General features: G+C 34.5%; 2 protein-coding genes across 3 annotated transcripts; both read right to left on the reverse strand.

Moving 5' to 3' along the window:
- Positions 1-2,062: 2,062 nt before the first annotated feature.
- Positions 2,063-20,409, reverse strand: LOC124439158. Its single transcript, XM_046989385.1, has 6 exons — positions 20,321-20,409; positions 8,353-8,631; positions 6,148-6,192; positions 4,955-5,191; positions 4,202-4,237; positions 2,063-3,663 (listed from the first exon to the last, which is right to left on the reverse strand). Exons 1-6 carry the CDS (start codon positions 20,343-20,345, stop codon positions 2,840-2,842), a joined length of 1,446 nt encoding a protein of 481 aa, XP_046845341.1. The 5' UTR covers positions 20,346-20,409; the 3' UTR covers positions 2,063-2,839.
- Positions 20,410-21,400: 991 nt separating this feature from the next.
- Positions 21,401-24,509, reverse strand: LOC124439211. Of its 2 annotated transcripts, XM_046989439.1 has the most exons (5): positions 24,419-24,509; positions 23,610-23,888; positions 23,186-23,233; positions 23,059-23,116; positions 21,401-22,674 (listed from the first exon to the last, which is right to left on the reverse strand). In XM_046989439.1, the coding sequence occupies exons 1-5, from the start codon at positions 24,435-24,437 to the stop codon at positions 21,624-21,626; spliced, it is 1,455 nt and encodes a 484-aa protein (XP_046845395.1). In that variant the 5' UTR covers positions 24,438-24,509; the 3' UTR covers positions 21,401-21,623. The 2 variants fall into 2 exon arrangements, with proteins under 2 accessions (XP_046845395.1, XP_046845394.1); XM_046989438.1 differs by having other exon boundaries at positions 23,059-23,233.
- Between the last annotated feature and the right edge of the window lie 58 nt (positions 24,510-24,567).

Raw genomic sequence — 24,567 nt, forward strand, 5'->3', positions numbered from 1 at the left:
AAACGAACCGTGAGACAACATCATAAAGAATTTGCTGGCAAACAAATAAACGAATGTTTCTGTTGGAAAGTACAAAGCATCCCGCCATACATTTTAAGAGTCTCTTCTTGCTAACATTCCTAACTCACATACACTTTAGATTAAGCGCTTAAAAAGTTGAAATATAAAAAATGCAAATTAATAAACAATTCAAATATTTCCTCACGTAAATAAGTCAAAGTTTATATTGCTCAGTTTACAACTTAATAAGACATATTTACCTTCGATAGACAAAATAGCGCGCCAGAAGTGGACGAATATCAAAAGTCTTTGACTTAGCCAAACAAAAATTAATTGGCGGAAGTCACTTCTTCGTCCAACAAGAAGGGAAAATTTGTCAACGCTTAAATTCACTTAGTCTCTTAATCAAAATTTTAACAAATGTTACAATTCAACTATTTCAACTCAAACGCTAAATGACATTCGTAAAATTTGTCGTTAATACAATATTTATGTACAACTGCATAGCTAGTTCCTTCATATAAACATTACACGTACAATAATATACTTACAGCTATAGTTACCTACTTCTTGCTTTACTAAATAAGTTTATAAATATTGCTAACATACTGCAAGAAACAAGTTACAATGTTGAAACTTTATTCCCAAAAACAAAAACTAAGGGAAAGTCATATCGATATGAGTACACATAAAGGTAGACATAACTAAAGTTAGAGGTAGACACAAACTGACGTAAGAACGTTAAAAAATATCTCACTCATATGAAAGAATGACTAATTAATTGTTGTCTCTTATGAAATAACAACTTTTTGAAATGTTTTTATGTCGTCGTATTTGTCGTTCATGTAGTTCATGGCGTATTTTTGAATTGTCATTCATGTGGTCTTGTTAAAATGTTGATCATGTTGTCTTATCAAAATGTTGTTCATGTTGTCTTATCAAAATGTCGTTCATGTCCTCTTTTTTAAATGTTGTTTGTGTCGTATTTTCGTTCATGTCGTGTTTTTGATTGTCGTTTATTACATCTTTTTGAAATAATGTAAAGTAAAAACATTTTTATAAGTATCACAGAAATGGTTGTGTGAACCCCTAACTATTTACTTAAGATTTTTTATCGAATGTTTTGATAATTACAATAACGAAAGAAACAGAAGCGGAAATAATAGATGACCGAACATGGCTGAGTTTGCAAAATTTAACATTTCCCCCCATATTTTGGAAACAAAATATTTCGATCATTTCAGCAATAATCTATTAATACACAAGGATATTTCAACAACCAAAGTACCAATATCAAGAAACAGAACCAGTTTCATAAATAGGAATCAGAATTAGAGCCTCTCTTGTCAATCTTATAAAAGGCTTTAAAAAGATAAATACACAATATCTCATTATGAAGGCTGCAACTAAAAACTTTCAATGACGATAAACGATTTCTTCTGCTACATTTAGGCTTGCGCAATTCCTCATATAATATAGCATAAACCACATACCCTATAATCTGATGCTTTTCTTCAATTGCAACCAGCCTCCAGGGAACTATATCAAATAATGTGGCTAGCCCACAATGGCTGCATGGTGCCAACAATCGTATTGATAAAACATTCCTTTGCATTTGACCACCAACATGGCGGCCGTGCTGCAAACATGCACACCAAAAATAATTTATTGCTCTGTTTGATTGCCCCATTTCTTCTAAAAGGAAGTTCTTTCTGCAATGCTCAGCTGCAGACATAAAAAACAAATAAACTTCAACGCATTAACTTGACAATAGGATTATTTGATGCCCATCAAGTATTTGCTTTTAAATTATATACGTTAAAAACATCAATATATTTTAACATGAGTCGGGAAATTTGCATATGGTACAATGTCCACTGTGATTCTATATAAGGTTGTGTATTTTGGGTGTCATCGCATAAATTGCAACTAAGGGTCAGATCACATGAGCTGGGTAGACGGAATTCAGGCAAGCGATGAATGATTTTGGCAAATGTCAATAGGAAATTCAATGAAAACTCAAATGGAAACTCAAATGGAAATTCGATAATCATCATCAGACAAATCTTCTCTGGCAATTGCACAATATTCTGGTTTCATAATTGCACAAAACATTTAAAATTACAACAAGAAATTTCGGCCTAATTTGAGAATTACAGCAGGAATGACTCGTAGTACTTAATAAACAGTTTTAATTTTTAAGCTTGGAGTTTTGACTCCTTTCAATACCTCGAAATCATTTCACGCCTCAGTGAAACTCGGTTAGCCGGGATCATGTAAACAGCCCCTAATTTATCAGAAAAGTGCATGTTGCACACCCACGTAGGCAGGTGCCAACATAAACACTGATAAATATTCTTTTGTATCAGATCACCATCAAGCATTGCTAAATTGCAAATCAAGAATAAGTCCAAAGACAACAGACAACCAACTTCTCTCTCTGTCCTCTTTGAACTCATTATAAACAATGTACTTGTCATTGCTATCTTGGATTACATTCATAGAAAGATAATGCTTATGCAATGCACCAAAGCCCAAACAAACTGCTTAGAGCTTTTAATTCAAGTGTATTTAAAGCTAAATCTAAATTCAAAAACAATTCCATCGCATTAAAACTTGGCCGAGGTATCAAAAAATAGTAAAACCAACCAGATAGTAAAACCAACAAAATCAATTTCTACAGATCCACCCCATTAGTAAACTAAAGTCCATAGTTTAACTTAAAACTAAATAACTTAATAAACTAAATAAACCTGATAACTAAATAAACCTAATAACTTTAAATTATTTTCGATTCGATAAAAGCACACTGTACATCATCGTTTATTTGAATTTTTCTTCAATTGGACAAAGTGCCATGATTAACATCTTCTGATTCTATAAAGAATTCACAGTCCTTTAGATCGAGCAGTTGCAGTGCTTTGTCCAATTTCAAGCATAAATAGTATTCCTTGGAATCTTCACAATTACCATTATTGTTATACTTATGACTCTCGCTGCCATTATCATCATCATTGATTTTGCACACGGCATATGCAAATGGCCACCAAACATCTTTAAGATCTTTGAAATAAACCAGAGTTCCCGAGTCATTTTTCTCCAAAAATGAAGCACTACTTTTTACTATGACGGCATTTTTGAAAATTGTTGTTGAATTTTCGTCAATATACGAAAAATTTCGTTCACTGATAAAACCAGTGACGTGATTACTTGTACGAACTTCCACATCACCTTTATTGCTGTTTGCTGTTTTGTAAAGTTCTTCATTTATTTCTTTGAAATTCAAAGCAAGATTTTTCATATCATCTCCACCGAAACGCTTAAAATCCTCTTTCTTTCCGACTTTAATATACATCATATCTGATTCACTGCTAAACTTACTAACAGTGCTGCATGGGAAAGTACCCAGTTGTATTTCGTCATCACAATTGGGTGGCTGATAGAAATATATGTTGTCATCTTTTGTATTTCGGGCGTTTGTTGTATCAGCTATTTTCAAAACCTCATTTCGTAGATCTTGGGTGTCACATGCAACATGGGCACATGTCAATGCATAATAATTTTCACCTTTGCAACAGAACATTGTCAATGCACCGCGACACCTATCGTCTCCATTAATTTCTGTGGGTATATTCAATGAATGATTCTTTGCATAAACATGACCTAGAAATGAAAAATTTTGTGTCTACCATTGGTTACCTCGAAATTATTTTGAAATCCCAATATGTTATATTCGTATATATTTGTCTTACTGTATTATTTTCCATTCAAATCCATTGTGTTTACAGATTGCAATTAACAATCTTCTGCCGCACTGTGAGCTGCAGATGCACGATAGGCGTTTTAGGTACGGTAAAATGTTTTTTCGTTAGTACACGATGAAAACTCCAGTACAAAAATTTATGAGTTAGTACACACTAATTGCAGTTTATATGTATATTAAAATGACTTCTACTCTCTTTTTCAGTTATACATAGCTAAGTGATAACCCAGCCAGCGAAAGTTTAAAGAAAACTTCAATCCAGTGTGAAAAATATGTGAAAAAATTGATCAATCATAAATAAATGATCCGAATATTTTATGATGGCAATAGGAAATTTAAAAAGATGTGCTGAAGCAAACTTCTGTCACAAAAAAAAATGTGTGTTTAAAACTGAAAAAAAACAAGTTCAGTATAAAAAGTTTGATTTGACTATTATACCTGTAAATTGTCTTTTTTTCTCTTCGTCTACAGTATCTAAAAAAAAACTTTACTTTTTAACTAAAATTATATTTCATTTCTAGCGTAATAAATTTCTATGCATGTACACGATGATGATGATGTAAATTAGTTGAAAATTTACATCATCATCCCCTTAGTATAAAACTCGCAAAAATACACTGATAAGGCAAACTATACAACAATACCGCCATACATATAAATACATTTTAAACATTCATGTACACTCTTTATAATTCTAAGTCTACTTCAGTTGTAGCCGTGACAGGAAAACATATATCTGTATAGTAATAAATGACTGGAATGCAGGATCAGAGTAATTAAAGACTCAGAATATTATATTATTCCATGCAGATGAAGTATGACAAATAGAAATATATGACAATCATACAAGTTTGTATTGGTAAATCATTAAAGAATTAATTGACACTAATCGGCTAACTTGGTATTCCCAAGCAGAAGAAAAAGAAATTGCATAGGCTACTACCAATTCCATCCACGGTGTCTTGATCAGCCTGATTAGATAGTTTAACACTTATATCTCTTTCTATTTCATGAACTAAACCTCCTTGTTTACACTCTTGTAATGCCAGGAGCAGTGCTTTTAAATTGGCAAGTTGTCTATTTTTATCAAACCAGGTGTTCAGCACATTTCGTGTGAGGTTGTCTGAGAATTTTTTATGTATGATGCATGAAAAACCTCTTAGGTGCGCAATAAGTCAAAATGGCTTTTACCTGGTTGCAATTTTTCTGCAAGATCTCGACGACCAATACTGCATAAAGCTTTAATCAATTTATTTGAAGTGGCATCTCTTCCATTTTCCTTTTGCCATTTTGAAAGCATTTGACATGCTTTTTCATTCACAGAATGATTATAATCAGCATTTATCCCTTCCAATTCTGATTGACTTATTTCCAACTTTATACCCAGCGGTTTCCAATCATTTACTAGCTCTTTGGCAATGTCCATTACTAAAGAATTCATTTATAATTCCAACAAGTTTTATTCAAACAATCATGAAAATTTAGGTATTTGCTCCCTATGTCAATCTATTAAAGTAAATGTGCCAGGCTAAAAGCAAAGAGTAAAAATCTTTAATTTATAAGTGAAATAAATGAAAAAAGGCTCTGCATTAACTATAATCCTGCAGTTGCAGCTAAAAATGATTAAAAACTCAGGGTCATACCTTGCACGCTTATTTTAATATTATCATCCGAGAGCTTTCCTTTGAAGAGTGCAATTCATTGAACTAAAATACATGGAACGCAGTTGCTACCTGTAATATAAAAGTCTAATAATTTCTTGAAGCCAAATCTTACACCCAGAAACGCAATATTACACCCAGATACGCGGGTGTAATCAATCAATTGTCATCCCGCTAAAGAAACGCAAACACTACACACGCGTGTCTGGGTATAATCTCGCGTGTCTGCGTCTAAGATTTGGCTTCAATTATTTGCTTCAGATAGCGTCCCATGTATTTTAGTTTAATTGGTCTCTGCATGGAGAGTACAATACATCTATTCAAAGCCCACATTCTTTAACTTATTCTACAATGATTTTATGTCCTTAGGTTACGTGGTTCTGTCTCTTTCATTTACTTCACTGTATATTTAGTGAAATATTTGTTTCCACGTTACGTAATCTTGTATATTTACCGGTCGTAATTATATTGTACATTCTTACAGTGGTAGAAATCTAAGATTAAGAATACTACTTTTACTAAATTTAAACTTGTCTTTCACACTGTACCGGATATCTAGACACAGTGTTTATTAAAACCTGCCATTTTCGTAGTCAAATACAACGGCCAACCAAGCTTGCAAAGCATGACTCTGACACTCATTCTTTAAGTAATGACTTGTAATACACAGCGCATCTACGGGTTGTATAATATTGACGATACAATTAAATAATGATGTATTACCTTCAAGTGGCTGTCGGCACTTCTTTTCCGTTCTTTCACGATTGTCTACAACAACATAAAAGCAAGATGAGCTTTATACTTCCATGGGGAATAATTCCACAAACGCTGAAATTTTTTATGATTTATCATTTCTATACAGCTACACACATTCTAAAATCCAAATTCACTCAATGTCCTCCTTGGGAATCATTGAGCTCTCAATGTTTTCCTTCGATTATTATTTAATTTGAAGTTGTTTTTCAGAAGTTATATTGACAAAGAACATATGTTCTATAGCTACTCAACAAATGCACTTAAGGTCAATAACTACCAACAACTCTTCAATGATAAAGTGAAAGGTCCAATCAAAAACTCCATAATAAACCAATTTTTACTCTCGTGTAAGATCGTAGGTGAAAGAAAATGTGCAACAACAGCAAAACAACAAAATGAAACCCGATTGATTAGCCAGAAACAATAACAATTAAAATAACAAAGCTACTATACAGACATGAGTCTTGATACATATATTTAAGTATTCGCATAGCACATAAAACAACGCAAATTAAATATTTTCCAAACTCGAAGACAAAAGGAAGTGCAGTCAACCTCAAGATTTCCCATGTGAGAGCATCAAAATTGGCGTAGCCATTCATTTTTTGGCGTGGTGGGTCATAACTCCGACCGCTGAAAGCGTGCCTTTCGAAGGAGGTCAGAGCATATGCTTCCCCTCCGAAATTTGAATCCCTCAATAGGGATTTTGCATAAATTCTGAATCTTAAAATATGACTGGATCAAGCATTTCTATAAAAGTGGTAAACTAATTTTAAAGCCACCGCCACCATTACTAAGGAACCAACACATAGAAAGATTTTTTGACAAAACTATGGAAAACATAGCAACACATGGCCAAATCATGCTTTCAAATAATGCAGAAGGTGAAAAACAACCTTTGTGGTGATAGTAAAGAGAGTCATAAAGAATAATCGGCCTATAACAACACTCGCCATACAAGTTTCACTCTGAATCACTCGTAAAAAAGGATTGTTATTTTAAAAGAATGATCAATTTGCGATCGTAAATGAAAATATTTTATCATATATTACTTCTGAATTACGATTTCAACAATTCTAGATATTTCCATGCAGTTTTGGGCCATTTTCCTCTGTTTTCCGGACCCACAATAAAGTTACCGATGACAAAAATCGTTGCATTTTTATATTTCATCACATTTCATCATATTTTTAGCTTTTCTATAAAATGATTTATCTCTTAATTTTGCTCATGTAGTTACATGTGGAAAATTCTTGATTATTCTCGTAGAAAATCCACAATATATTTGCTCCTTAATTTCGAAAGTTTGTCTCTTAGTAATGGCGGCGCTCCTTATTTTTTGTCTTTACATTTTGTACTAGATGCTTGATCCAGTCTTATTTCGAGATCAGTGATTCTGAAAGGTATTTGCTACAGGAAAAACAGGGTTTTTAATATTGCGACTTCAAAAGTAATTAGAGCATCATTAAAATAAATTTAGTATCTCAAATAAAAATGTATTTATCACAGCTTGAGGACGACTACAACACTTGGTATTGTCATGCCAAATTCATTCTTGTTGGTGACATATTAAAAAAATGTTCAATTGAGGTTTTGACTGACTAAAACTTAAAACTTTGCAGCATTTTTTTGCTCATAATTACTTGTAATACTTGATTTAATTATAATATTTTCATTTACTTAAGGAAGCACATAGTAACCAATGTAGACATTATTTTCTGCTTTTAGATTTAAAGAAACTAAAAGATTTTGTAAGCTTTTGGAATTAGTGGTAACAAAGGTAATCAACTAATTACTTATTGCTCACCCCTTTCTAATTTCTACCTTAGTTTAGCTTTGCCCCTTCTTCCTTGCCTACGGCACTGCACAACAAATGGAAATGACATAATACCATACAAAGAGTAACAGTGCTCTAAAGTACATAAGTTAACCTTCGTACGAAAAAGAACAAAGCAAATTTACTAAACAAAAAAATGCAATCACAATCCGTTACTAGAACTTACATAAAGAACATCAACTTAGACAGGAACACAAAATTTTCTAATTCTATTCAGTCTATCTATACAAGTATAAAGCACTTTCTATTAGAAAAATATTCAGAATAGACTTTTTAATGTTCTAGATGTTTTCTACAAACCCTTTTTATGATAACGAATAAAGAAAGCAATTTACCTTGTAAATATTCTGCAACATCTTGACGGCCAATTTCATTTAAAACATTCAACAATGTTTTTACTGTTGCATTTCTTCCATTACCTCTCTTCCAGAGTAGAAGCATTTGAAATGCCTTTTCTACCATTCTATTTTGTTCCATATTTACACTGCTCAATTTTTCTTCAGGTACATGTAACATTCTACCAAACTCTTTCCATAGAGAACTCGTTTTGTCAGCAATTTCGAAAAGAAGATCATCCTTTGGAACATCACTCCTTTCTGGAGCATCTTCGCCTTCTAAACATGTATTAAGCAGAGCTCATAAGGACATTAATTATTATAGCATCACTTCCGATTAATTTCAGCAGTTAGTCTTTTTCAATAATTAAATAAAACACTTAAAAAAAGTCATTGTCAAAGTGATCTTTTGATGTTATATACCACAAACGCAGTCAAAAAGCACTGCTCGAGCTTTGTCAAGAACTATCCTCACCAAAGCTTGATAAACTCACTACACTATACATGTCTAACCGTTGCAAAGCTGTTCCCAGCTAGCACATAACGTTATCGCGACGTTATATTTTCGTCATATTGTGGTCAGTTCGAACCTAACCTAAATACTACGACTCTGCAACGTCGTGTCTTGGTTGTTGTTTTGTTAGGTCAAAGACGACCAAAATACAACATAACCTTGCGTTTTGGTTTTATTTTTGGTTTGGTCGAAGACGACCAAAATACGACGTTCAAAGGTCAACGCGTCCAAGTTTAAACGTTGTATCAACGTTATTAAAGTCTATTCAGAAAACGTTGTAAGAAGGGATTTTCACAACGTTCAGATAACGTTATAAAAGAGCCACAAACCAACGTTAAATCACATCGTGGCTTCAAATGTTGAAAACATTTATGAATAATATAAGACCCTTTAACTGTCATAAAAAATCGGATCAATAGCATAATGCACTAAATTCGCTTCAAATGTAGTGATGCTTATCGAAGAAATATTACGCGATATATTTGCCTTAAATAAACATATTAGCACAAAAACGGAGTTTTTCATAGTTTGGAGAGTTCAAGTGCGCAGAATGAAACAAGCCATTCATCATGATATTCCTTTAGTGTGTTTCGGTTGCCTAAAGAAAAAGAAAGATCTGGATTCTTTAAGCATAAGAAAATGAAGAAAAGAAAATTCCCTTCAGCAAAAAAAATGCGAATAGATTATCAGGCTATGCAAGATGTTAAAATAAACGTTGGGAAATGGCTATGAAAGATAGCACTTTGTCTGTCAAGCGAGCAGCAATTGTTCCTTAAACTGTGCCTGCTGATATCACTGCAAATGACCTCCTTAAACAGCAGTGGATTGCGAGGAGCAATTCTTCCTTAAGCTGTGCCTGATGATATCACTGCAAATGACCTCCTTAAACAGCACTGCAGATTTAACAAAAACTTGATAGACGATTACCTTTCCTACAAGCTTATCTATAGTGACTGCAAAGTGGTGAAAACGATTCCAGGATATGAAGAAGCATTTACTCTGAAACGCTTCAAGAAAAAAATTGATAATCCATACAGCAGAGTCAGAGAAAACTTTGAAAACCTTGTTTCAGCACACCTATTTTGGTGGATGATGAAGAGCAAATGGTTCAAAAGTCCACTCAACTTCCCTCAGCTTATAAGGATGCTGCTAGTACATCTACTTCTTCAGCCAAACATCAGCAAATTCAGTGTCCCTTTTGTTTGCAATGTTACTCCATACATGATATAGAAATTAATGCGGACAGCTGTAGTATGTTGTTGTTAGAGGCTGATGAACCATTTTTTGACTCCTCCCAAAATGAAAATGCTCAAAGAAATGACACCCTTGGTGAAAACCTCTGTGCAATGTCAAAAACTGAGAGGAGAAGCACTGGTTGATGAAATTTCCAGAGTTGTTGAGAAGGAACTATCACAAGAAGAACCAAAGCGAATCACAGTTAGGAGAAAGACCATTTGGGAAGATTTCACGTCAGCATTGAAAAGAAAGATAAGTCCTAAGTCTAAATTAATAGTTGTCTTTGCTGGAGAAGCAGCTGTGAATGAAGGAGGTCCTTGTAGAGAGCTATTTTCTGGTAATGAAGCATCTCATTATAATTATAGGCAAAAAAACAAATTAAAATACTGCAAAAATTTAATTTACTAAAGAATCATTCTTTACAACTTAATATAGAAAAAGTTGCTACAAATTAAAACAACCTTATTTGTTACAAATTAGCTCAGTTACTGCATTGCATATACTTTAAGCAGAAATAGAACACATAATTCACGATTTTTTCAATACTTTTCCACAGACTTGTACTACCTAAAAGCCTGATTCAAACCCTAACCTAAATACTAGCTTATTTTGATTGTTGTGTGTACTATTCTATAACTATGCCACACATCATATATTTAATATGAACTATTAAGCAAGACTTAAAACACCAAATCACATTAAGTTGCCAAGTAGTCTTATTGTATGGAACTGAGGTGCTTTTGGTATTTTCCTGACATCATTGACTTCACAGAGCTTGTATCTGTCATCCGAAGAAGATACTTCCTTGATGGAAAGCCTGTAAAATCAACTTTGGCCATAAGTTCTGGAGATTTCATGACCTGTGGTATTGTGATGGGAATTCTATTTTACAAGGTGGGCCTGCTTGCAATCTCATGTCATTCAGCATTGCATCATGGTTCACTGGCAATGCCTTATCACCAACTGAGAACAAAAACCCAAGATATAAAGAAGCTGCTGATAAAGTAAGTGTTTTCTTTTTAAATTCTGCAATTGTACTTGCACAAGTACACAGGGAAATTTTGAACATATTTTTTACGTTAGCTGTGCAATGCCCCTACTGATGATGAAGTGAGAAACATACTTTTAACTGATGCAGTTCTTGATGTCTTGCAAGAGTTGGATTACACTGGTTTGCCACATAAAGAAACAATAACAGCAGTACAAGGCATCATACAGTAAAGCTGTGATAATGATATTACAAGTTTTAGCAGTAATTATTAGATAGGAAATCTATATGTTAAAACTTGCTCATGTTAAATTAGTTTAGTAAATGTCCTTTTATTAACATAGAGGCTTGTGTTTTGAAGTTTATTGTGCATTAAAGACCAGCTGGAAAGTTATTTGCCACAACTCCTGAAGATCCAAAATGGCATTGATAGCAGTAGCCTATTCAAAGTATCAAAAATAATGCACATTTGTGGCTGGAAGTTTTCCAAAGTGGTTTTTTCTTGCTTTATCGGCTGATGTCTTTTTGAAACAGATTGATGTTGTATATAGTGAATTTCGGTTGAGAAAAAACAAAGAAATTGATGAACTCACTATTTTTGTGATCCAGTTGAAGATATCGGGAATGGAAGTACGTACTCACCCACGTATTTATTATGAAATTGACAATGAATAAAAAACGTTGCACAACTGCATGTATTTAATCAATACGTGACTGTGTAGATTGATATATTGCGATTGTATGATTTTTTACGCATTGCAGAATTGAGCATACATGATGTTATAAAATGGCTTACAGGTTCTAACGAGACACCATCACTTGGATTTCCAAAACAGTTAAATATGCAATTTGTACATGGCTGTGCTGAGTGTTGAAAGTGTAGACCAACTGTTTCTAGTTGTGACATCTCCATCAAAATGGCTGTTCACATTGGCAATGTTGAAGCCATGGCAGAACCTCTCTATGTAGCTGTCAAAGATTCATATGGGTTTGCAAATTTATAACTTGTTGGCATTGTTTATCGCACGAAACATTAATTTATCACAAGAAACATGAATACTTCATACATGAATACTTGATTTATATTATAAGACTTATGTTTGTGTTTTATAGTGTAAGTGGGGAACTTACTAATTTATATTTGTAACTCAATAAGTTTATTAAAAAGGGCAAGGGCTTCATTTGATTTATGAGGGCTTTCCATACTCATTTCCTACATGACAGTTAGGAAGTATTCCAAATAAATGTTTTCCTGTTCATCTACTTGGCAGTTTTCATTTCACCAACCTGAGAATGTGCAACAAACACAAGACAATCACTTTTTCCAACATACTCAGGTAATAAGTAGAGAATGTCTGGAACACCAGAGATTGTGTCGAACTGGGAATTCCTTATATAATGGCTGTTCCAATGTTATTTTAATTTGTCAAGGTCATCTTGGATTATTTGAGAAAAGCAAAACCAAAGACATTCCATGTGCAATTCATTCCAGAATTACAACACATTAGATTCCATCATGTGCTTAAAAAAACTAATCCACCACCAAGTTCTGTTCCATCTGAGGAAAGACCACTAGCCTTCAATCCTTTGGTTGGAATGGCTAGAGCCAAGGAAGCCAAAGACAACCATAACTAAAAGGCATGTTGCTGTTGTTGTTTGTTTTGGTATGTCTGCGAATGTGCCAAAAACTAAAGCGTTTTTGCTTCAAAGTAGCATAAAAATGCTCATAAAATTTTTAGCAAACATTAGTTTTGTAAATGTGTCTGGAGGTCAAATTTAGCTTCAAAAAATTATTAGGCTTTTCTGTTACAGTCTTCAATGCATATGCCTCTGTAACCAGCTAATCGTCCAGGACCCTGCATTTCCTCTTCAATAAGTCTTTTCAGCCAATCTTCATCAAACATGCTCCCCCTTCTTGACAAGCATATATCTTTTAGTTTCCTTTTCAATCTTCTCAGATGAATAGTTATACCTTGTTGACTAAGCATATCGACGATGACCGGGTAAGGATAGCCACGATGAAACATTTCGGCAATCGTATCGTTCAGATAACAGCCAACAGGTTTACCGCAGTTGTGACATTATTTTGCATCTTCTATAGAAGTTGATACTTTGGACAGGGACTGCCTAAGTTTTTTATGGGTTGATGGTGTAAACAATGACAGGGTGAAACCTGTAGAATACCGATTTTGTAGAGTAGTATTTGGGGTTAACTGCTCTCCATTTTTGTTGAATGCCACACTGCATTATCATTTGGACTCATTCATAGAGATAGACAAGGAATTTGTTAAAAAACTCAGAGATAGCTTTTATGTCGATGATCTACTGTCCGGTGAACAATCCAAAAAGAAAGCAATGAGGTTGTAAGAATCAGCAAGTGAGCGATTGGCTGCGGGAGGATTTAGGCTTAGGAAGTGGCTAAGTAGTGATGAGAATGTTTTGGAAGAAATAGAAAAGAGATAAAGAATCATTTTAGAGGAAAGAAGGGCAGAATTTAGTAATTCGAAAGGGGTTGATGAGCAAACTTATACCAAGGAATCAGTTGGGGAGAATAGTATGAGTAGGAGTTTTGAGAAAGTACTATATGATTGGGATGCGAGTGTAAGTCGGATCGCTTTGTATTTAGCCTTTGGTAATTGGCTGAAAGAGCAAAGGCAATCATCCCAAATAAACGAAATATACTAAGTATACTTACAGGATTTTTTGATTCCTTAGGTATTATAAGTCCAGTTGTAGTTTGTGCTAAGTTATTGTTTCATGAGCTGTGTATTGAGAAAGCTGAATGGGATAATGAGCTGGAAGGTGAAATGAAAAAATGTTGCGAGAGGTGCTTAGAAGATTTAGAGGGAGTCAGGGATTTAATTGTAGTGAGATGTGTGTATGGTAATTTACTTGGTAAGCTAAAGTGTTACTTGCATGGGTGCGCAGATGCCAGCCAAAAGGCATACTGTGTGGTCGTATATTTTGTGACAGAGCTAAACGGTGCCTACCACGTAGAGTTGCTTACGTCGAAAACAAGGATAGCGCAAATAAAATTGCAGACAATTCCCAGACTAGAACTGATGTCAGCTAGAATACTAGCACAGTTGATGGACACAGTGAAGCTGGCCTTAGAAGGCTACGTTCAATTTCATGGTACATACTATTCGTCGGTCAGTGAGACTGCATTGTGCTGGATCGGTAATGAGGGAGAATGGAAACAGTTTGTGCGCCATAGAGTTAACGAGATTTTAACATTGAGCAGGAAGGATGATTGGAAACATTTTTCGGGGGTAGACAACCCTGCAGACTTAGATTCAAGGGGAGTTACGGCATAACAATTAAAGGAAAGTGAGCTTTGGTGGAAGGGACTGATGTGGTTGTCAGGTCTCCAGTGTGATTGGCCAATGCAAAAAGAGATAAAAACTACAGAGGAAAGTCTTGCAGAAGTCGAGAAGACAGTATTTGCTAACACACAGGTGGTAGATAAAGATTGTGTGATAAAATTTGGCAAATTTAGAAATCTAGAGAGACTAATAAGGGTCATGGCTATCGTTGGGCAATTTGTAGACAATTTGAAGGCAAGAGTTAAACACGGGACAAAGAGGACTGAAACATTGGAAGTGTCAGGGATGATAATGGCAGAACGAGCGTTGATTAGAATTGCTCAGAAAGAGTTAATAGAACGTAGTGACTATGAGCAATTAGTTAGACAATTAAACATAGTAGAGCGTGATGGAATAGTTAGATGTAAAGGAAGACTTGGCCACTAAGATTTAGAGCTCGAAGCTAGAGAACCAAATTTATTGCCTAAGGATCATCACTTAACCGAATTAATTATTAAAGATAGCCACAGGAAGGTTCATCATAGCGGTGTAAGAGCAACCTTAGTTCAGCTACGAGGCAAATATTGGGTACCACGATGTAGACAGATCGTTAAAAAGGTGATAGGATATTGTAGGATTTGTAGAAGACGTCAAGGACAGGCTTATAGAACAACAGTACAAGCAGACTTACCAGATTTTAGAGTTCAGTATTCAACATTTTCTTCTAAAGTAGGAGTAGAATTTGCTGGCCCAATGTTTGCAAAAGAAGGAGGACAGATGGTAAAAGTATACATCGCATTGTTTTCCTGCTGTGTTACAAAAGCAATTTATCTTGATTTAGTTGATAGTTTACGTGCACGTTGTTTTTTGAATTGCATGCGAAGATTTACTGCTAGAATGGGAGCATCATGACTAATAGTTTCGAACAACGCCAAAACATTTAAAGCAACTGAGAAAGCGCTGAAGGGGATTTATGAAAGTAAAGGGTAGTTGGTGTGCACATCTTATGTTTAGAATAAGATTGACATCTATTCCAGACGAAGGAATTCTGCATACTATTAATGACGAAGATGAAGAAGAGGTCAAGCGTAGGTTTAGGTATTTAGCGAGATTAAGAAAGCATTTTTGGTCCAGGTGGAGGAAGGAATACTTAACAAGTTTAAGGGAGTGTCACAAGGTTGGCAAAGTAAAGGGTAGTTTGTGTCCGAAAGTAGGTGATGTAGTTCTTGTGTTTCAGGAAAGTTTTAAAAGAGGATTTTGGAAAATAGCGAGAATCGAGAGATTGCTCAAGGGAAAAGATAATATAGTCAGAGGAGCGGAAGTCAAATTTGTTAGCAAGAGAAGGCCACTGCACATAAGCAGGCCTCTTCAAAAACTGTATCCACTGGAGATGGATGCAAAGGTAAGTAAAGACAGATGTTTAGAAATAGAGAAACAAGAAAGTAGTGAGAGAAGAGAACTTTCAGAAAATGGTAGCAGTGTAGAAAGTCATAGGAGACCCAGAAGGGCGGCAGCTGTGGATTCATGTTATCGAACAAAAATTTTGTTTGACCCTAAAGGCTCAAAGGAGGGAGTGTGTCGAAACTTATGTAAATAAGTAAAAGATAATTGTTATTTGATACTAGGAACTTATGAAAGAACAGAAAAAGGAACTTATGTTAATACTTTATTAGTTGTGACACGTTGTAAGTCAGGCTTCTTCTGTCGCTGGCTGTGAATGTAAAAGCTTGAAATGTTTAATATAATCTGTGATGTGGAATAGCTATATTTGAATAGTCATATTGAGTAAAATTGAGAATTGTGTGTCGACTGCGCGTACAGTAGGATAGCATACAGTCCCAAAAACGAATCGGCAGACTCATAACTGTTTTGCGCTAAAGCGCAAAGAAGAAAATTGCTACACGTTCTGTAACTAAAGCGACTCTCTTCTCTCTAAGCCTTAGCAAAATATGAAAGAGCAATGGTGCCAATTTGGGTACTACATGCTAACAGTCGTTGAGCGAGGAGGCTTTGAGTGACTCTTTGTACGACGCATCATAAACAACTCTTACCTTACTTGTTTTCGCTTCCCTGCAAATAACCGCATGATGTGGTAAATAATTTATTTTATCAGCTTTCTCTAGTTCTATCACTGGCTCTATAATACCCCTCCTCAATTGATATTTGATTGTCTTATCATACTCTTCCAAAATTTCTGGTTCCCTTTTCAGCCGTACTAACTGACCCTTTAATTTCCGGCAACTTCGCAATGACTTCCGGTACTACGATTGAAGAATATACGACTTCGTCCACTCCTAAGGCCTTTAAAACTTGGTAGCTTGTCTCGCAGGTGTCGTATAACCGCCAAAACTTGTCGATGTCTCTATCGCCCGTTAAGGATTTTACGTTCATTAACTCCTGTATATGCGCTTTCTGGATCACGTTCTTTTTCCTGTTACTTCGTTTCAAAAATTCTACGGCTTCATGATAGTTCGCTGAAGTTAGGGCAAATCCCAATATTGTTGATCTTGTAGGTTAGAGTAAGAGACTCTTTAAATACGCAAACTTGTCTACGTCAGCCAATCTGTCAATATTATTCACCGCACTATCAAACAAATCCCAAAATTCTTGCCATTCCTGCAACCGTCCGCTAAATTTCTTAACTTCCAACTTTGGGAGTTTTGCTCTTATAACTCTGCGCGTTTCACTGCTCAAACTGCTGTTCAGCGTGCCATTTAATGTCGTTGTTGCCGTTTCAACTGTGACATTAGACTCCTTGACGATGTCGTTCACATCCAAAGTTGCTCGTATGAATTCTGCCCGTATCTCGTCCGCATCTTCAATTTCTTTTCACAATTCTTCTTCCGCATTTTCCTCATTGCTTTCGCTCAGCATATTGATTATTGCGTGGTCAAGGATTTTCAATGTTGCGATTTTGTCGTTCAATCCATCTCGTAGTTGTCTCAGTTCGTTTTTATCGATCTCGCCGTCCGTTTCTCGTATTTTCTCTTTTAATTTACTAGCAATTTCTCTCGCTGATCTTCTATGTCCTGCGCGCACTCGTTTATTCCTCATAAATTCATCCATTCTGCTATTGGACTAACAAACTTGAATTTCCAAAAAATAGATCTCTGACTCGAAGGACCACGTGTAGCAATTTTCTCCTTTGCACGTTAGCACAAAACAGTTATGTGTCTGCCGATTCGTTTTTGGGACTGTATACTATCCTACTGTACGCGCGGTTGACACACAATTCTCAATTTTACTCAATATAACTATTTCACATCACAGATAACCTTAAACATTTCAAGCTTTTACATTCACAGCCAGCGACAGTAGAAGCCTGACTTTCAACGTGTCAAAACTAATAAAGTATTAACATAAGCTCCTAGTATCAAATAACAATTATCTATTACTTATTTACATAACTTCCGACATGTTCTAACCGAATACTTTTTACCATAATGCGTGCGCATGGGTTTTTGACATTTAATTTGCAGCAACTGAGGTTGTTTTAATTTGCAGCAACCAGTTTTTTTAATTTGCATCAAGTATTTTGTTTTAATTTGCAACAACATTTTTTTAAATTAAGTTGCAGAGACTTTTTTGCTATAATTGTTTAAATGCAGCAATAAATTTTGTTAATAGCGTGTCCCCTTTGGGCCAAGGTATTTGATAGTAAACGCTTTGCTCAATGGTTGCAAGTGATCGAAAGTATTTTGTACTTCCTGTTCATGCATTTTGTATTTTGACACGTATCATATTTCACTAGATGTAAATTATAAACCACATAAATAATACTTGTATTTCGCACAATTTTCGAAAGCAAAATTAATTTATTTGCTTTCGGCATTTGATTAAACTACTCTAACTCTGGATGAGTAAATCGAGCGATGTATAAGAAATGCGAATAATACCAATTGGACCTATTGCCAGACAGTAAATTGTATTATATACATGACTCAGAGATCAGCATGTGACATAGACGGCTTAATCGCTGCTTAATACACGGCCATAGAAAGTTGTTGTATAAAATTGTCTCGTACAATCTCATACAAACGCATAAAATCCTCTTTTAATATTTTTAGATCACCAAACCTTTGAGAAGTAATGGTGAAAACGTTATATCGATCTGACTTCCCATCATCTAATGAGCTTTGATATGCGCTACCTAACGTTTGGGTTTTTGTCCTATTTTTTATCATTTTATATTACCAATATTTAATTATTATCATTTTTTAAGTTAATATTCGAATATAAAATCTATCATTAATTTTCTCAGTTTGTGAATTGTGTATAATTTGCTGCGCAAGGCAAAATTATTTGTGCTTGTAATATGATAATAACATTTATAGCTGAAGAATACACGTGAACAAAGTCATGATTAGGTAGATCTAAAACGTCGTAATAACGTTTGTACAAAACGTCGCCGAAACGTTCGTAATGAACGTTGCCATGACGTTTCTGAGAAAAGTTCAATGGTTTATATTCCATGCAGCATTGTAAAAAAACCTTCTTAATATGAAATTACTCTGTAGAATGTTATAAATTGTCTCAAATATCTTTCGGTGTAAATGCAAACCCCAAAACAAAGCAATAACGGATTTTGACCAACGTTGTTAAGACGTCGTGAGAACGTCTTTCCCCAACGTTGCTCACAACGTTGTCACGACGTCCGCTCGAGTTCACAAATTTCCGTTTTTAAGATGTTGTAGCAAAACGTTTTCGCAACGTTAACCCGATCTTGCTACGACGTTTCCACAACGTCTTTGTGCTAGCTGGTTATAACTAATGCATGGAAGTGGTAACATCGATAATTGGGAGGCTTATATTCATTTATGTATGTTAATCTCTATAAAACAATGGATTTCAATTGAGAACTAAAAGATGTTTACTGCAATTGCACAGGCTTATGCAAACTGAGGAGACCTTTGAGAGAACTCGAGTCAGTGCAAGCCCTAGACCGAAGGTTGAGAATATGATCGCTAAACAGAATATTACGTATGTACTGCATAAAGCAAACTTCATCTTATTATTTTACTAAGCCAAGACGTGACTTCTTTCAATTTTAATGCAAAAGGGCAAGAAAGTTGTCGTAAATATGCCTCTGCTTTCGAGCTGCAACTTCATGAACTTGTTTATAATGTTAGTTTATAAAATAAACACAATGAAATGCGCACGCCTATTGGTCTAGAGCTGCGTTTGCTTCAGCCTGTGCAAAACAATCTAAGCTCAACCAATCAAATCAATCAGTCAATCAAAGAGAATTTGCAAATCAATCTTGAATACACTTTGGAAGAATATTAGAACGTTTTGCTTGTTGCGCATTATTGTTATTTTATAAAAGAAATAAAGTTTTTTTTTGTGTTTGCAGTTGTTTATGCAATCCTCGCAGATTCTTAAGCAGGTGCAACCCTCGACCTTTGGTCTCCAGCTTGCACTGATCTGCTCTTAAGTTCTCCCAAAGGTCTCCTCGATTTGCATAAGCCTGTGCAAACACAGTAAACATCTTTTATTTCTTAAATGATTATATAGGTACTTCACAAAGATAGCTTGTACAAGTTTCATTGAGACAGCACACACACCAAGTAATGTAATGTAAAAATCGTCGTTATCAACATAACGTTATACGATTGTCGATGTTCAAGTGCACTTATTACGTATCGAATTTATTACACAAAACACCTGCTTGCTTATATGCTTTCAACTTAACGTAGTTGCTCAAGATATTTTCTCAGAGAAGCCAAAAGTTTCATTGAACACTGTAAAATAACGTTTAGAATCATTATTGCTATTTCGCAACGTTGCACTTGCGACGGGGGTGCTACAATATGCATCTCTTTAGCTCTTCATAACAGTTCAAGAAAAAAGTTATTTTGGTGCTTTGTGGCTCGTTCGATTTACCATTAGCTAAAGCTACATAAAAAGCAAAAATTGTATACTCACGTGCACTCGGTGGTGTTGGATCCATCACCAATGTCGTACTTTTTCAAAAACAAGCCGGTAATACTCGCTTGTAGTGATAAATTCATTTCAAAAAGAATGCTAGAAATGAAAACAATGTTATGCTGCATGATCAGAAACAAATTAACCACAGGGACCCTATAGACAGAATGTGCTTATTGCTATTATTTTGATGTCTTCTCCGATTGAAACGTGCCCATAAACTTTGGAGGGAAAAAGTTGTAGTAGCAAATTGGCTATTAGTGTATCTATGAAATTCGAAGATAGCATAAATTATACACAGAAATACACCAATGCTCAGAAATACACCGTTGTGCTTAGTAACTTTAAGTTACAGCTCATCGTCGTTGAATCGGCATCAAAATTTGTTTGGTAAAATGCTTTCCTTTAACGGTTTCTAGAACTTTAGCTACAAATAGTAATACGTTTAGATATACCTTCATGTACCCTGACTTTATAAGTATACTTTTGCATTGTGGAATAATCACGATTTAACATGATAAAACAAAGAGGCTTACAAATTACGTATCTTGTTTGTTCAATTTTAGCTGTCCACAATAGAAATGGCCGTCGCATGCAACTCAGTAAAAGATCACTTAGTTTGTGTGTCATCCCTATCAATTGTAACTATTCTGCAAGAAAACTACATGTTTTTATTTGTCAAACATATTCACCCATAGTTAAAAAGCAGGTCATTAAAATAGGATGTTAAAATAAATCCGCGGATGACAGAAAACCAACTTTTAGCTCGTCATTTTTAGCTCACCATAAAGAATGTACTTGTCATTGCTATCTTGTTTGTAGTCAGGTATTGTTTACATATGCAGTGCAGAATTACCAAAGACCAAACAAACTGTTTTTAACTATGCAGGGCAATTCAAAAAAGGCAGTAGCTTATTAGCTAGTTTTGAATATCTGCTTTCTTTCGCAATAAAAACTGTTTGGCCTCTGGGAATTGAAAACATGTAATTATGACTACCATCAGTTCAAATGCACAACCATTTAACTTAATAATATCAGCGTTATCTCTGTCCAAGAACGTATTTAGCAAACAACTTTGAATTTAAGTACATTTAAAGTTTCATCTATATTTAAAACACATACATTGCAGTGTTTTAATTAAATCGACAAAATTTAAATGCCTCGAAACTTTACAAAATCAACATCTAAAGAACCATCCTTACAAGAAAGCTAAATTACATACATTAACTTTTTTACGATAAACTTGTTAACTCGGATTGTATGAAGCATGCATATTGTATATCATCATTTTTTGCAATTTTCTTCAATTCGATGAAGCGCTATGGTTAACATTTTCTGCTTCTATAAAGAATTCACAATCTTTTAGATCGAGCATTTTTAATGCTTTATCCAATTTTAAGCATAAATAGTATTCCTTGAAATCTTCGCAGTTACCATTATTGTCATACTTATAACAATCGTCGTCATCATCACCATCATCGTCATCCTCATCATCAATTTTGCACACGCCATATGCAAATGGCCGCCAAAGATCTTTTCTATCTTTGAAATAGACAAGAGTTCCTGAGTCACCTTTCTCCAGAAATGAGGCACTACTCTTTACCTTGACGGCATTTTTGAAAATTGTCGTTGAAGAAGCGTCAATGTACGAAAAATTTCGTTCAATGATAAAACCAGTGACGTGATTACTGGTACGAACGTTTACAAGACCTTTATTGCTGTTTGCTGTTTTGTAAAGCTCTTCGTTTATTTCTTTGAAATTCAAAGCAAGATTTTTCATATTATCTCCACCTAGACGCTGAAAATTGTCTTTATTTCCAACTGGAATACACATGATATCTGCTTCACTGTTAAACTTACTAACAGTGTCGCAGGGAACAGTACTCAGTTGTATTTCCTCTTTGGAGTTGTGTGGATGGTAGAAATACATGTTAACATCATTTGCATTTCTGGTATTTATTACATCGGTTATTTTTGGAACATCATTTTGTAAATCTTTGGTGTCACAAGCAACATGCCCGCAGGTTAATGCATAGTAATTTTCATTTTGACGACAGAACATTGTCAAGGCACCGCAACACTTATTGTCATCACTAAATTTCTGCGACAAATTTGATGAACTATTCCTGGCACGAACATGACCTAACAATATAAACCTAAATGATGAAGATGATGTACGACGAAATTCGATGAATGTTGAAGCTTTCCATCCAAATTCTTTATCGATCCTTTCTTTTAAAATTTCTTCATAGATTCTTTCTTGTTCATGAACTGTGACATAAAGATGTTCAAATGGCATGTTTTTGTTTTTATCTTTATTCACTATTCCATACGCTCCATGTATCCCAAAGACTCTAAAAAGTTCAGAATAAAGAAGGACGTAAACATGTTAAGTTGTTTGAGTTTCATAACGTGTTGCAACCGTTTACAGACAAAAAGAAGATTTCAGTGTGTAAGATGCGGAAGAATGGTTTGCTGGAAATGTTTTGCATTGAGGTGAAATAATTTTCAAAACTGTGTATAAATAAAGACAAAAAATGGTTAAGGAAACCAACAATAAACATTTCTTTATGTATAGTTCTTCATATCAACTATGCATTATAAAAAATTGCATTAGTATGTTGATTAAAATGTCTAGCTTTCAAAGAGGTGATATCAATACAGCATAATGAATTCTTTTTTCCTCATAGCTGTAGATAATTTAACGACCAAAGAATTCTTTACACATGCAATCTTACAATTTGAATATATCGTGAATGTCGTCTCGAATGTTGTAATCTTCGTCAAGAAACATATCTCTGAAGACTTCTTTGAATATATCGTGAATGTCGTCTCGAATGTTGTAATCTTCGTCAAGAAACATATCTCTGAAGACTTCTTCATAGTTCGACGAAATTACACATGGAAGGCCCTCTAGGTATGACAGGTCAAAAATTGAGCAGCTATAATTTATATAAAATGTAACCAAAGGTTATATTTAAGTGCATGAGAAAAAGAAAAAAAAGTTAAGGATATCCAATTAATATATATTACATTTAATTAAAACATCTATTACTTTCCAGTGGATGCTGGCACTCCTTTTTTTCATCCTTTCAAGGTTTACAGTAATACAAAAAATCAAAGCATAGGATAAGTAATTAAATTTTGATGCAGTTTTAGGCACATGAGAAATATGGGGCTTAGACGAGCTTTGATCTCGGTTATGTTATATATGATAGTATAAGCATGTCCTATCCTACACTTTTTTTAAAAACACTTTGATAATTAACAGGGGATGCTATACATATACCTCGTAAATATTCTGAAGCATCTCCAAAGCAAAAATTGGACAAAACACGAAATAAAGTTTTCACAGTAGAATTTTTTCCGGTATTTCTTTTCCAATGTTGAAAAACTTGAATTGCTTTTTCTTCCACTTCATATTCATCGTGGTTTATAATGTCTAATCTATCACCAGGTATTACTAGGTTTCTCCCAAGCTCTTTCCATTGAGTACTTAGTTTTTTACCAATTTCATGGACAAGATCATCTTTGGTAACACCGATCGTTTTTGTACCATCTTTATGTTCTACATATATACGTATTAAGCATGAGTTCCTATGGATTGCATTTTTAATTTATGATCACTTTTAATTTTAGTAATAACATGACTAATATATTTCTATATTTTATATGAATAATTAAACTTTATCTTTAGATACTACGTTCGTTGCATGCCAATGTCGTTGAAAGGACTTAATTACTTCAATTATATTACTCATATTTTTGCATAGCGATAGAACATGAAGTAACGCAATATTAAAGGACTACCGCTACAAACGCTCTTAACGTCAATATACATTGCATCCAATTATTTCTAAACAAAAAGTACGTGTTTGTGAAAGCATTTCTTATACATTCACTTTAACACAACTGCTTACGAAACAAGTGAACATATAAAGGATTCCATTTAAGAATAATTGCTGCTATTTCAAACTACTGCGTTTGCATTGAGAACTCACGAACCATGGCATCTCTTACAAAGCAGCACTTAACAAGAAAGCATTCGCTTCTTTCGTGGTTTGGTAGATTACATACAAGTCAATAATTTACACTCACTTTCCAATATTATTTCCATCACCAGTATCGTGTTTTCAACAACAAGGTGTCCATAATCGCCTTTGACAACAAAGTCCTTTTTAAAAGAAACTTTAGAATATGCTAAGAATCAATACAAAAATGTTATGCTGCATGATTAGAAACAAATT

Source organism: Xenia sp. Carnegie-2017, unplaced genomic scaffold (genome assembly GCF_021976095.1).
Source record: "Xenia sp. Carnegie-2017 unplaced genomic scaffold, XeniaSp_v1 HiC_scaffold_19, whole genome shotgun sequence".
Classification (NCBI taxonomy): Eukaryota; Metazoa; Cnidaria; class Anthozoa; order Malacalcyonacea; family Xeniidae; genus Xenia; species Xenia sp. Carnegie-2017.

What these genes read in the sequence shown, in the direction of transcription:
- LOC124439158 (XM_046989385.1), bottom strand. Translation starts at nt 20,345, where the DNA reads ATGGATCCAACACCACCGAGTGCAC. An exon ending in TCCAACACCACCGAGTGCAC is followed by an intron (nt 8,632 to 20,320) that starts GTGAGTATACAA and finishes ATACATGTTTAG; the next exon opens with AAGGCGAAGATGCTCCAGAA. An exon ending in GTGCCGACAGCCACTTGAAG is followed by an intron (nt 5,192 to 6,147) that starts GTAATACATCAT and finishes TGAATTCTTTAG; the next exon opens with TAATGGACATTGCCAAAGAG.
- LOC124439211 (XM_046989438.1), bottom strand. An exon ending in TGCTTCAGAATATTTACGAG is followed by an intron (nt 23,234 to 23,609) that starts GTATATGTATAG and finishes TGTCATACCTAG; the next exon opens with AGGGCCTTCCATGTGTAATT. An exon ending in ATTCACGATATATTCAAATT is followed by an intron (nt 22,675 to 23,058) that starts GTAAGATTGCAT and finishes TGAACTTTTTAG; the next exon opens with AGTCTTTGGGATACATGGAG.